The 12,868-nt window shown below is 48.8% G+C and overlaps 1 protein-coding gene across 1 annotated transcript; it reads left to right on the top strand.

The window, feature by feature from the left end:
- On the top strand, positions 1-4,268 carry LOC125392250 (mas-related G protein-coupled receptor member H). The gene has a single exon (XM_085687588.2). It carries the CDS (start codon positions 64-66, stop codon positions 1,027-1,029), a length of 966 nt encoding a protein of 321 aa, XP_085543714.2. The 5' UTR covers positions 1-63; the 3' UTR covers positions 1,030-4,268.
- The last annotated feature ends 8,600 nt before the right edge of the window (positions 4,269-12,868 follow it).

Below are 12,868 nucleotides of genomic sequence, written 5' to 3'. Positions count from 1 at the left end.
GACAGCTGTCACTGTCTTCCATTTGTGAACACAGGAGACCACAGAGAAAGACATTTCCTAAGAATGGAGCCACTGGCAACGACCTTTTGTCCTCTGGAATCCACACAATACACCGGAAACGAATCCCTAAATGAAACCACCTGGTCTTCAAAGCAAGTGGTTGACTATAGCTATATTTCTGTCTCCTTGGTGATTTGTATGCTGGGCCTGACTGGGAACGGACTTTTGATATGGTTCCTCGTCTTCTGTGTCAAGAGGAAGCCATTCACCATCTACCTCCTGCACCTCGCCATTGCTGACTTCATGGTTCTCCTCTGCTCGTCCGTCATTCAACTAGTGAACACCTTCCACATCCATGACGTCACCTTGCTGAGCTATGCCATCTTCCTCATGATCTTTGGCTACAACACGGGCCTACACCTCCTCACAGCCATCAGCGTGGAGCGATGCCTCTCAGTGCTCTACCCGATCTGGTACCAGTGCCGGCGCCCAAAGCACCAGTCTGCCGTGGCCTGTGCGCTGCTGTGGGCCCTCTCTGTGCTCGTGTCTGGGCTGGAAAACTTCTTCTGCATCCTGGAAGTGAAGCCCCGATTCCCAGAATGCCGTTACGTGTACATATTTTCCTGTATCTTGACATTCCTGGTCTTTGTGCCTCTCATGGTCTTCTCCAATCTAATCCTCTTCATCCAGGTCTGCTGTAACCTGAAGCCACGCCAACCCGCCAAGCTCTACGTGATCATCATGGCCACGGTCATCCTGTTTCTCGTCTTCGCCATGCCCATGAAGGTGTTGCTTATCATCGGCTACTATTCCAGCTCAACGGACGAGTCTGTCTGGAAATCCCTCCCTTACCTGACCATGCTGTCCACCGTCAACTGCAGCATCAACCCAGTTGTCTACGTCGTGGTCGGCAGTCTGAGCAGGAAGAGAAGACGGAAGTCTCTGAAAGAAGCTCTGCAGAAGGTCTTTGAGGACAAGACAGTCGTGGGCTCCAGGGAGGATGTTACACAGTTCCCTCCTCTTTCGTGACCTCCTGCTAGGCTATCCCCAAGGAAGGATGCCTAATGTTAGCCCCGTGTGGGAATATAAGACTATTCGGAAACCACTTCGCTATCTTCCCACCCGGTGGTCCACCTAAGATGAAAGGGAAAGTCCTTCATCCCTCCGGAAAGAAATGATAATGAGACACACTGCACACAGGACACACCTGGCCACTGACAACTTGGTGGGGCTCGTGGTTTTTGCCAGTACTGGGGATTGGCTCTTGAGCATCATACATGCCAGGCAAGTTCTCTAGCACAGAGCTCTGACCCTGGCTTGACCTTGCCTTCCCAGCACAGAACTCCATGTCCCAACCTCGTCTCACTTTATCTTCTTGTCACCCTTAGGAGCCACTGTTATTAATCTACTATCACAGATAAAGGTAAGAGGTTTAGTAAGGACTCAGAATATGGATGGTGCTGATCCAGACTGTGACCTAAGGAGTCTGACCCCCAAACCCACCCTTGAGACCATAAAGCCCAGGGCAGTCTTTGAGAGGCACTATAAACGATACTGTTGTCAGATATCACTCCTCACGTCCTCTCCCTTGGGTCTCTTCTTTCCATCTTGCCCTTCGAACGCATCAGAAGAAAACAGGTCAGTACAGATAAGGGACACCTATGCTACCTTACAAGCATCTTCACTATTCATACACTGAGAAATTACCATGGGTCCAATTGAGAGATAGATGGGATGTCCCGCGAGTCCTTTACAGACGTCATCCTGTAAGAATTAGAGGGAGTGTTGGGCATTGGTAGTGCATGCTTTTAATTCCAGCATTTGGGAGGCAGAGGCAGATGGATCTCAGTGAGTTTAAGGTGGGGCTGATCTACAATGCAAGTTCCTGGACAGCCAGGGTTGTTACACAGAGAAAACCTGTCCTGAAAAAAAAGAAAAAAAAGGAAAGAAAAGAAAAGAAATTAGAGGAAGCCTCAAGAAGGATAAGTGAAGATTTGCTTCGGCATGGACATTTTCTCTTTCTCTCCCTTCCTGCCTCCCCACTCCCAAGTCTCCCTGCTCTGATTTTCTTCTATCCTTACTTAGTTTTTTGAGAGAAGATTTTACTATGTAGCTCATTCTGGCCTCAAGTTTTCAACGCTGCTGCCTAGTTTCTGAGCATTGGGATTACAGACACATTCTGCCATTCCCAGTTACTTCCCTTCACTCCGTTCCTGTCTTCTGCTTTCTTTTGTCTAAACATGAGATACTTATGTGCCCAGGAACAACATGCAGTGCATCTTTCTGTAGAATGTGTACAAAACAAATCAATGCTTTTCCCTCGGTGACCCCAACATGCAGCTATTACCTGACCTCCCTAACACACCATCCCTCACTCATTACTGAGCAGCTGATTGGAAATCTGCTGCCAATACTTTTGAAATGGAGTGTTTTCTGTTTTTATTGCAAAGCAAACATTCTGCAGTAGTCCCAAGGCACAGTGGAAGGACTTTGCTATTTTAAGGTCAGGCCCAGCTTCTCAGCGTTATTTATAGATTTTGTTCATCAAGTCATTTTTTTTTACCAATATAAAGTCCCATAATGCAGCTGGTTTTCCTAAGATAAACCCTTAAATGTGAACCTGACAAACTGGGGTTATACTGAATGCTTTAGAATTCTGTGACTTTGGGCCTGTTCCAACTACAATAAATCATGAATTAGAAAGTGTGTTTTAATAAATATGACAGCAGGTTAATATCCCTTAATATTTGGAATGTTCAACTAAACCAAGAGTAAAAATGGTGGGATACCAATAGATAAATGGATAAATATTAAATGGTGGACAATTTATAATCCCACTACAAACAAGCAAAAATGATCCATAATCAGAAGTGTTTGAATTCAGTAGTTACCAAAATGCTAATTAAGACAACAGAGTGGAGCCAGGCACATCCAGATCCATAATCAGAACACTCAGAGGTGGGGAAGCAGGGGGATTCCTGTGAGTCTGAGGCCATCCTGACCCTCAAATAAATAATAAAATAAAATATCTGAATGCTGTTTTAGTTCATACAAATGGCAAAGTCTAATAAATTGTTGTCTGTGTATGCGTGGTGCTTGGGGAAGAAACCCAAGGCCTCGCATGCCAGACAAGCACACTGTCACGAGCTAGACTCCCTGCCAAGGATAGATGTTACTAGTCAAGTACTGAGAGCGGCTTTTTTGGACACTGAGTCTCTACCTTCCTGGTTTCTACTCACTCCATACTGAACTGTGTTTGGTTTGTTGAGTTGCATGCTGAGGAGAGAACGGAACCTTTCCTTTGGCTGCTGAGTTAGGAGAGTGTCTCGCCGTTGACTCTGAACCGGGACTATAACCGTCCAACCTGCTCAGCAACATCGCTGTAGGAGAGAAAGACTGACGTCGTTGCCGGAAGAGCACAGGCTGACTGGACTCTGGCGGGAAGAGCGGCCACTTCTGAGCTACGAGCCAGAAAGTCTCTCTCCTTCCACAATTGCAGCCTTCCTTCAGAAACTTGCCCTTTGGTGGGTGTATCTGGCTTGCTCTGAGAAACGCCAGGAGAGGCTGTCCCGGTGACCCTCCCCCAGAATTTGACAATGGGATACAGCTGAGGAGAGCATCCCTCACACCACAGCGTCCTTCTCGAGCCTAGGATCAGCTTCCATTACTGTGAAACCACCAGGGTGACCCAGACTGCCAAGCACTTTTCTCTTTTTAACTTCAGAAAAGCAGAGAAACAAACCCACGACTCTACCTAAAGCAGCCCCAGGGAGACTTCCTTACTCTCTGCCCCTGTGGCTTGCAGTCACAGATTTCAACCTCCAGGATTCTCTCTGCTCTGGGGAACCACTGCAGGAACAGAAGGAGTTAGAAACGGGTGAGGCAATGAAAGCCCTAACAGGCCTGCAGAAGCTTTCCTGGGGTGCGAGCAGACTCTCTTTGAAGAAGCTGGGAAGTCAGTCAGATCTGAGGCTCCACAAACTCCGCCCTTTCCTGACCCCGGTTCCAGTCACTTCAGGGCAAGTACTTTATTTCATATTCTGTTTCACTGGGAGTCCCAGAAACATGGGCTGTCTCCAAAGGTATGTGTGTGTCTCTCTGTATTAGCAGCTGTGTATTTAGGCAGCTGGAGCCAGGCTGGTGAGCCGGCTCAGTAGGCAAAGGTGCTTGCTGCTAAGCCTGGTGACCTGTGTTGGCTTCCACGTGGTGGGGACAGAGAATCGACTTTGACAAGTTGTCCTCTAACCTCCACCTGTGGGCACCCACCCACCCACACAAATAAACAATGTAAATATTTAAAAATTGAATAGCAGAATTCGATCATAAAATCCTTCAGTTCCATGTAAGAGATAATGCCAAATGCTATTGCAACTCTGTGACCGACTACTCACTTATAAACATTTACTGAGGATGCATGGCCTGTGCTCTTGTCTAAGGGTCCGGGAAAGGTGCATAGCAAGCCTGTACTTGTCTGAAATCCCTCGCCTCTGGGCTGATCAATCATGAGGCCAAGACCTGTGCACCATCTCTCTCCGGATCCAGGAAGTTTCAGGCACCCAAGAAGTACTCTTATTCCAGAGAACCTGCGTTCAGTTTTCAGCACCCACATCAGGTGATTCACAATTGTCTGTAACACCAGCTCTGGGGATCCAATGCCTCTGGCCTCTGACCTCCACAGGACCCTGCGCTCACATGTTCACACCCCCAGGCAGACACACATACATGCACACAACATACACATCATTAAAAATAATAAAAGATAAACAAATCTTTCAAAAATGTCATCAGGCAGCATTAGACATCCAGGTAGCCTTATACTTTGCTGCAGCTGCCTGACTCTCCCTGAGCTTAGTCAGGGAGGATCCGTGGACGGTTCTCACACCTTCAGCTGCCAAAGCTCTTGACCCACCCTTGCCTCACGTGATAAGGGTGCATCAGGGGGGAAAGGCAGAGTGAGCTAGCTCCCCTGCTCCTGCTTTTCTCTGTGCTTTCTCTGCCTCCAGGCGGTAGAAAAGGAGACAGCTGGGCCCAGCAGGCGTGGGTGGGCATGAGTCTCTTCCCTGCCCTGCCCCGTCCAGAGTCAATGTACTTGGACTCTTCTAGAAGTGGTGGCTGCCTTCCCAGGCTGAGGCCCAGAAGTGACTGGAGTGAGGGCAAAGGGAAGTACCAGGGGCAGGGTGAGCTCCTGAGTACGGAAGTGGCAGTCTCAGCAGGCTGGTCTCGTGTGCTCACCACACACGCCCCAGGTAAGTCTTGAGCGTGCCTGGATATGCACACTGCCACAAGCAACTGACAGCGCAAAGAAGTGTGAAACAGACAGCAATCCCTGCTTGCTGGGAGGATTAGAATTGAGTGGCTCTTTCAAGTTATATTTTGGTTTTTAGCTTTTTGGTTTTTATTATTATTAGGACAGGGTTTCACTATTTAGCCCTAGCTGTCTTAGAACTCACTTTGCAGCCTGGGCTGGCATCCACCTTACAGATATCTACCTTCCTCTGCTACCCCAGTGCTAGGATTAATAGTTCTTAGATTTCTTGAGACAAGTAACTCAGGTTGGTCTTGAACTCAGTAAGTAGTGGACGATGGCCTTCAACTCCTGATTCTCCTGTTTCCATCTCGCTAAAGTAACTTTAAAAAATCTATTTCAAGCTGGGCGGTAGTGGCACACACCTTTAATCCCAGTATTTTGGGAGGCAGAGGCAGGTAGATCTCTGTGAGTTCAAAGCCAGTCTGGTCTACAGAGCAAGTTCCAGGACAGCCAAGGCTACACAGAGAAATCCTGTCTCAAACAAACAAACAAAAAACGGATTATTTCAAGGGAGAGAGAATGTAACTTAGTTGACAGACCATTTGATTAGCATGCCTGAAGCTTAGCATCCCTGAATTTGATTCCCAGGGCCCCGTAAACTAGGCGTGGTAACACACGACTGTGGTACCAACACTCAGAAAGCAGACGCAGGGGCTGGAGAGATGGCCTCAGTGGTTAGGAGCACTGGCTATTCTCCCAGATAACCAGGTTTTGATTTCCAGCACCTACATGGCAGCTCATGGAAACTCCAGTCCCAGGGGATCCTACACCTTCTTTCTGGCCACTGTGGCTTGCACATGGTTCACAAACATACATGCAGACCAAACACTCATATATGTCAAATAAGTAATTTTTTAAAGGTGGGAGCAGAAAGAATAAGGAGTGTCCTTGTCTATATAGTCAATATAGTGATTTGAAGTCCATCTAGGCTCCATGAGCCCTTGGCCAGAGGCATTACTGGGTAAGGGGCTGAAGATGGTGGTGACATCTGGGAACCATAGACACTGACATGCAACACTGCTGAAAACGTGTGTCCTTGGCCCTCATAAGCTGCACAGGCCCTGTTTCCACAGGAGGCAGTTACAGGTGAGGCTGGGATTTCAACACATCAGAGGATATGTTCAGTCCTAAGGGTGGGGAGCCGCCCAGAACCAAGGTGGCCACTGGGACCATACTGGCACCCAGCTGAGGGAGGAAGGGAGCAGATGGGCCTGGGCTGTGCATCCGACCTGCCAAAAGGCACGCTGGCTCCGGTTCTAAGCCTTGAGTCAGCATTTCCAGGTAAGAGCCTGGAGGACAAAGGCCGCAATGGCAGATGTGACACCAGGAGACCAAGAACTCAGTTCCTGCCCTTTGGTGATTATCAGAGCACCTGACCTGCTAACCTGACTGGATGGGATGTCACAGGAGAAAATAAAACAAAAGAAATGTCACAGGAGAAAATAAAACAAAACAGGGTTCTGGGAGAGGTCGGGGAGGTGAATCCCACCGCACCAGGATCTTGTGGCCTCATAGCAGGGAGTGGGGACCCCTCAGATTGATGGGAACAAATGTGACAAAGACACAAGAACCCAGCATGGCCCTGTCCAACACCCAGGAATCCAAGATGACTGAAGTAAGGACCTGTGAAGGATCTCTAGCAGACGGCTCAGAGACAGCGGATAGGCTCACCTGAGAAGGTGGCAGCTGTTGCCACTCGCTGGCCTGTCAGACAGACTGCTGATGACATGAGACTGAGCACCGGAACCTCTGACTCAGCTCCCTGCTGGGAATTCATCGCGCTGTAGGACCCAGGCCCCGTTCACTACTCCAGCCCCAGAGCAGGACGCCTGATGAAAACCCCCACTCAGACCTCTCACCCTGCTGGGGTGCTGGCAGGGACCAGCGTCTCTTGCCCCGTCTCCTAACAAGACCCCTCTCCGGTTCAAACTGTGTGACTCCACCACACCCTACACACATGCCCTGGGGTGACTAATCCTAGGTTCAGCTCCTGTTCAGCTCAGTACCACTCATCAGTTTTCCCAACCTAGGGTTCAATACTTCATCTGTGGGAGGGGAATGATGTGCCTGAGGGACACAGTGTCCATCACGGGAGGTCGCCATAGCAGCTGTCGGCAGCAAAGGCCACAGTTATGACCGTTTTTTGTTTTGTTTTGTTGTTTTTGTTTTTGGCGGTTGTTTTATTTTGTGACATGGTTTCTCCTTGTAACCCTGGCTGTCCTGGAACTTGCTTTGTAGACTAGTCTGGCCTTGAACTCACAGAGATCCACCTGCCTCTACCTCCCAAGTGCTGGGATTAAAGGTATGCACCAACACTGCCGGCTATGGTTCTTAAAATTTCACGCTCACCTTCTGAGAATGCCCTGCTGTGTTTCAAGGAACCCTCTGTTTGTCTCGCCCAAGGAGTACGACGTGAGGGCCAGCCCACCGCCTGGGAAAGTGAAGACAGGGGGCAGATTCCTGGCTTTGGCTTTGTCAGATGTATTTCATGAGCTGTCTTTCGATTCCATCAGCACGTATCTGTGGCAGCAGGGCATCCTCTCGCCATCCATAGGACTCCTCTGCCCACAGCCCTTCCCACACCACGTGACTTCACCGCAGCCTTGGTTTAGAACGCGTGGTACGTGAGCTTTGCGCTGGACATGCTGTCACCCCACAATTGCCGGAAACAGACCTGAGAAGGCTGTGTGCTCTGAACTACCAGCTGCTTACTGTGACCGCAGAGCTTCCTGCTCCTATGATGGTTTCATTAGGGGAAATTAAGGCTGACTGTTCCTCCCATAATGCCTCAGCATGTACCAGTCCAGAAGCAGTGTATCCTTGGGTTAGAACAATTTTTTAATTCTAAACAATTGCTTGATCCTAAAATCTTCTGGTTGAGTTGCTTAAATTTCATCTAAAAATGTACCATGAGGGGCTGGAGAGATTGCTCAGTGGTTAAGAACAGCGGCTGTTCTTCCAGAGAACAATTTAATTAATTCCCAGTGCCGACATGGCAGTTCACAACTGTCTGTAACTCCAGTTCCAGGGGACCTGACACCCTCACACAGATATGCATGTAGGCAAAAAAACCAATGTACATGAAATAAAATCATTTTTTTAAAAATGTAGCATTAGTTTTGGTTTAGGATTAGGACATAATTCCAACAATTTCTGGAATGGCCCCATTTCTATTGCTTTGTAGTATGAATCGACACCAACTAACATCCTCAAAATTGGCGATTATAAAATCAGAATATCAGCCAGTTCTGAAAAACACTGATGAGGGGCCAAATATTCAGCCAAGATTTAGTTCTTTATATAAAAATAAATTTATCTCATTAGATTGTAAATTTGTTTTTAATGTTAAAATTACATGTATGCCAAAGGAAAAGTGATGATTACTAGTAAATATTTATTTTTGTGTTTTGAGATAGTTATATAGTTCTTACTGTCCTGGAACTATGTAGACCAGACTGACCTGTAACCCAGAGATCCACCTTCCTGAGTGCTGGGATTAAAGGTGTGCACCACCTGGCTTAAATGCTTGATTTGTATACTTAACAGACTTGCACACTTGAGCTCACCTGAAAAGATCTTGGCTGAAAAGAAGCTGTGAGTGAGTCGGGCGATGGTGGCGCACACCTTTAATCCCAGTACTCGTGAGGCAGAGGCAGGTGGATCTCTGTGAGTTCGAGGCCAGCCTGGTCTACAAGAGCTAGTTCTAGGACAGGCTCCAACGCTACAGAGAAACCCTGACTCGAAACAATAAAAACAACAACAACAAAAAGCTGTGAGTGGAGAAAAAGCTAAGAAGCCTGTGCTAAGTTAGTGGCAAAAAACAGGGGAGGGGATCCACCTCTCTGTAAGTTTCCCCATCGTACCTTTCCTGGGCTCTTCAGAGACGACTCAGTGGTTAAGAGCCTATACTGCTCTTGCAGAGAACCCATGTTTGGTTCCCAGGCTCTTACACTGGGCAGCGTACAACCACCAGCACCTCTAGAGGATCTGACATCCCCTTCTGGACTCCAGGGGCACTGCAGTTACTTACTTACCCGCACCCCACCCCATCTCAACTCCACACACACACTTTTTTTAAAAACAACTTTGCCACAAGCAGAAGACATACAGCTCCTTTCTCCCTTTCTCTCCCTGGTGACAACTTGAGCACAGACTGAAGTCCATGTTACCATCCTGTCAAGAGTCTCATCCCAAAGTGTGTTTCATAGCCGGTTTCTCTGTGTAATAGCCCTAGCTGTCCCGGAACTAGCTCTGTAGCCCAGGCTGGCCTTGAACTCAGTGAGATCTACCTGCCTCTCCCTCCGGAATACTGGGATTAAAGGTGTGTGCCACCGCTACCTGGCTCTCATTCCCAAGTTTTATTTGTTCTTGGGCAGATGTTCAAGGAGCCCCTGCAGGTGTCACACTGTACTTGGGGCACCAGGGGAAAAGACAAGGTTGGGTAGAGGACGAAGGAGGATAGAGAACCTGTTGGATGGGGTAGTCTGGCATGGCCTCTGGGTAGCAGTGGCATTTGAACAAAAACCTGGGTAATGTGCAGTCATGTGACTTGGACTAGAACAATTTTAGGAATTCTAGGTGAATGGAGAGATGGCTCAGCAGTTAAAAGCACTGCTTGCTCTTCCAGCGGTCCTGAGTTCAATTCCTAGCAATTATACGGTGACTCACAACCATCTGTAATGAGATCTGGCGCCCTCTTCTGGCCTGCAGGCATTACACTGTATACATAATAAATCGGAAATTCTGTGCTGAAAAGCCTAGAAAGGGCTTCTACGGGTCCAAGGCGGCGCGGTATGGGCGCACATGACTGCAATGAGAACAGAATGGTGTCTGGTTCAGAACAGTTCTAAATTAAACAGAGTGAGGAGCCAACACCTGCACTGCTAAGCTTCAGTCTCACGTCCCCTGAGGGTTATATTGAAGGCTGGGTCACTGGGAGGTGTCCCTGGGAGGTGGTGGACCTGCAGGAAATGAGGCCAACTGGGAGGTGCCTGGGCCCAAGGTCTTTTTTAAGGATTTACTAATTGTGTGTACCGTGTTCTTCCAGCTCGTATGTCTGCAGGGCAGAACAGGGCACCAGATCTCCTTGTAGATGGTTGTGACCCACCACGTGGTTGCTGCGAATTGAACTGAGGACCTCTGGAAGAGCAGTCAGTGCTCTGACCTCTGAGCCATCTCTCCAGCCCCCGGGTCTGCACTAACGCTCCCCCCCCCACCCATGGAGGAAATGGGGGGGGACAACTTGCCGGCATGTGACCTTGAACTTTCTACTACACAATTTCCCCCAGAGACAAACTACGGGGTGGGGATGTGGCCTTCAACTTTGAACTTCCTAAACTGGGACCTAACCCTTTTCCTAATGTTCAGTGTTGTAGCTGACACAAAGAAATAGGAACCAAGGAATACTGGAGTCGGTGGGTCAGAGGTCACCAGGCACAACTGTCTGTCAAACCCACGCTTCTGGCTGAAAAAGCATTCTTTATTTGTAAAACAGAAATAACAGGGGAAACTGATTTCTAACTGGGGGTCTCCATCCTCTTTCGGGGTGTGCTGTCCACCAACCATCTCAGAGAAAAAGCAAGCTTGCCCAAAAAGTCAAATTCTTGGCTTCTGAGATGAATTTATTTAGAATTTTGGGAAGCTGGAGCAGAGGCAATGGGATGAGTGCCCAAATGCCTGGACTCTCAACAACGGGCTCCGGAGAGAGGCTTTATTTGGTTTATTCTTCCACTTAGCGGGGCCTGTTCGCGGCAGACCTCCTACATTCTGGAGAGTTTGAGTGAAGTTATGGGAAGGGAAAGTGGGTGCTGATAAGGAGCGATTTCCCATCCAAACAGATCAGTGTCCAAGCAGCCGGGCTGGTGGGAAGCCAGGGCTGGCAGGCCTCAGAACCTGTGTGGGCAGCAGGCTACAGGGGAGGCCTCAAAACTAACTGTGAGCCCCATGGAAAACCCCACACCCATGCGAGGTGGCACACACCTTTAATCTCAGCACTAGCGAGGCAGAGGCAGGCGAATCTCTTGAGTTCAAGTCCAGCCTGGTCTACAAAGTGAGTTTCCAGGACAACAGCCAGAGCTATACAGAGAAACACTGTCTCATTGAGGAAAAAAAAAAAGGAAAAAAAGGAAAAAAAAAAGGAAAATCCCACACCTGGACACAGAAAGGTCAATTGAGGACAAGTTGGCACCCAAGGTTAAGCTGAGCTCTGCCACTCGGGCATCAGGTGACCCTTAGAAAAACGGAAGACACCTGTGGGAAGCTGATACAACGATTTGGTCCTAGAGATGAGAGAACAAGAAGGTCAAATGGCCTTTAATCCCAGCACCCAGGAAACAGAGGCAGAGGAATCTCTGTGAGTTTGAGACCAGCCTGGATCTACATAACAAGTATCCAGGACAGCCAGGGCTACATACATAGAGACCCTGGTCTCAAAAAAATAAATAAAAATGAACGTTTAGTGGGATGGGAAGCCACCTAAGATTCTGGAACCAAAGGATTTCACTTGGGCCCTCGGAGGAGCAGAGGAAAGGCAAGATGGCGTGACTGGGGTCAGGAGTAAGGGGTTACCTCAGCCAGCTCCTCCAGTCATCCATCCTGCAGGCTGATAGCAGTGGGCATGCCATCTGAGGAAGGTGGCCTCTATCACAGGACAGTGAAGGGTGCGCACCAGGGCAAGCGGGCTCAGAACCATTCTAGTCCCAGGGGACCGTGTCAGCCCTGGAGAAATGAAGACGTAGGATGAGGTCCTCAGAGCTAGAGACCAGCTAGGATCTCAGTAAAAGAGATCAATGGATGACTACGGGGACCAGATGAGAAAGGAGGGTTCTAGAAGAGCCGGGATGCAGGGAGGCTAGCTGTATGCAGGCAGATATACAAGCCACCTTAGCCCAAGATGAGGCTGCTTTAAGAAGTAGGGGAAAAGCAAAGAAAGAGACCCCCGAGAGGCATTTTAAACCCCAAGTCACTGAGAATCTGCAGTGGGGAGACAAAGTTAGCTCTACCCCACAGTTTAGAGGAAAGGAGTGGGGGCTATCTTCTCAGCTCCTTTCTTCAGCTCGAAAATGGAGGTTTTAAAAGCACTCTGGTGAGATGGCTGTGTCCAATCTCCAAGCAGTAACATGACCATAGTGCTGGGCCTGCTCTGATCATGGAACTATGAACTTTACCAGCTGCCTGTGCCACATAGCAGTAGAGCCGTGGGGGTCCGTGACTCCCAAGCCTAAGGTGATTGACATCCCTCTATTCTGTGACAGCGCCACGGGCTTCTTCACACCTTACCATCTGCAACTCCTCTCATGATGACCTGTTCAGTGTTTGCTCTCCTCCTGTTCTTATACCGCGAGAGCGGGGAGCCTGGAGCCCTGGAGTCCCAGGGTTGGCCAGGCTACTGAAGTCACAGTAGCCCCTTCCCTCGCCTCTGCCAGCGCCTGTCCAAACAGCCCCTTCCCTCACACACACACACACACCAAAATTCAGGGCACGCTGGAGCAGTGGCTCCAACCCAAGTGGCCAGGACTTGCCCCAGCTTACAGGAAGGAATGCATTGGCCATGTACAAAGG

Source organism: Myodes glareolus, chromosome 1, assembly GCF_982192425.1.
Source record: "Myodes glareolus chromosome 1, mMyoGla1.1, whole genome shotgun sequence".
Classification (NCBI taxonomy): Eukaryota; Metazoa; Chordata; class Mammalia; order Rodentia; family Cricetidae; genus Myodes; species Myodes glareolus.
The sequence above is the reverse complement of the archived record's forward strand: the minus strand, read 5'-3'. Positions and strand labels throughout refer to the sequence as shown.

Bases quoted from the DNA above. Each gene is read 5' to 3' on its own strand.
- LOC125392250 (XM_085687588.2), top strand. From the start codon at position 64: ATGGAGCCACTGGCAACGACCTTTTGTCCTCTGGAATCCACACAATAC.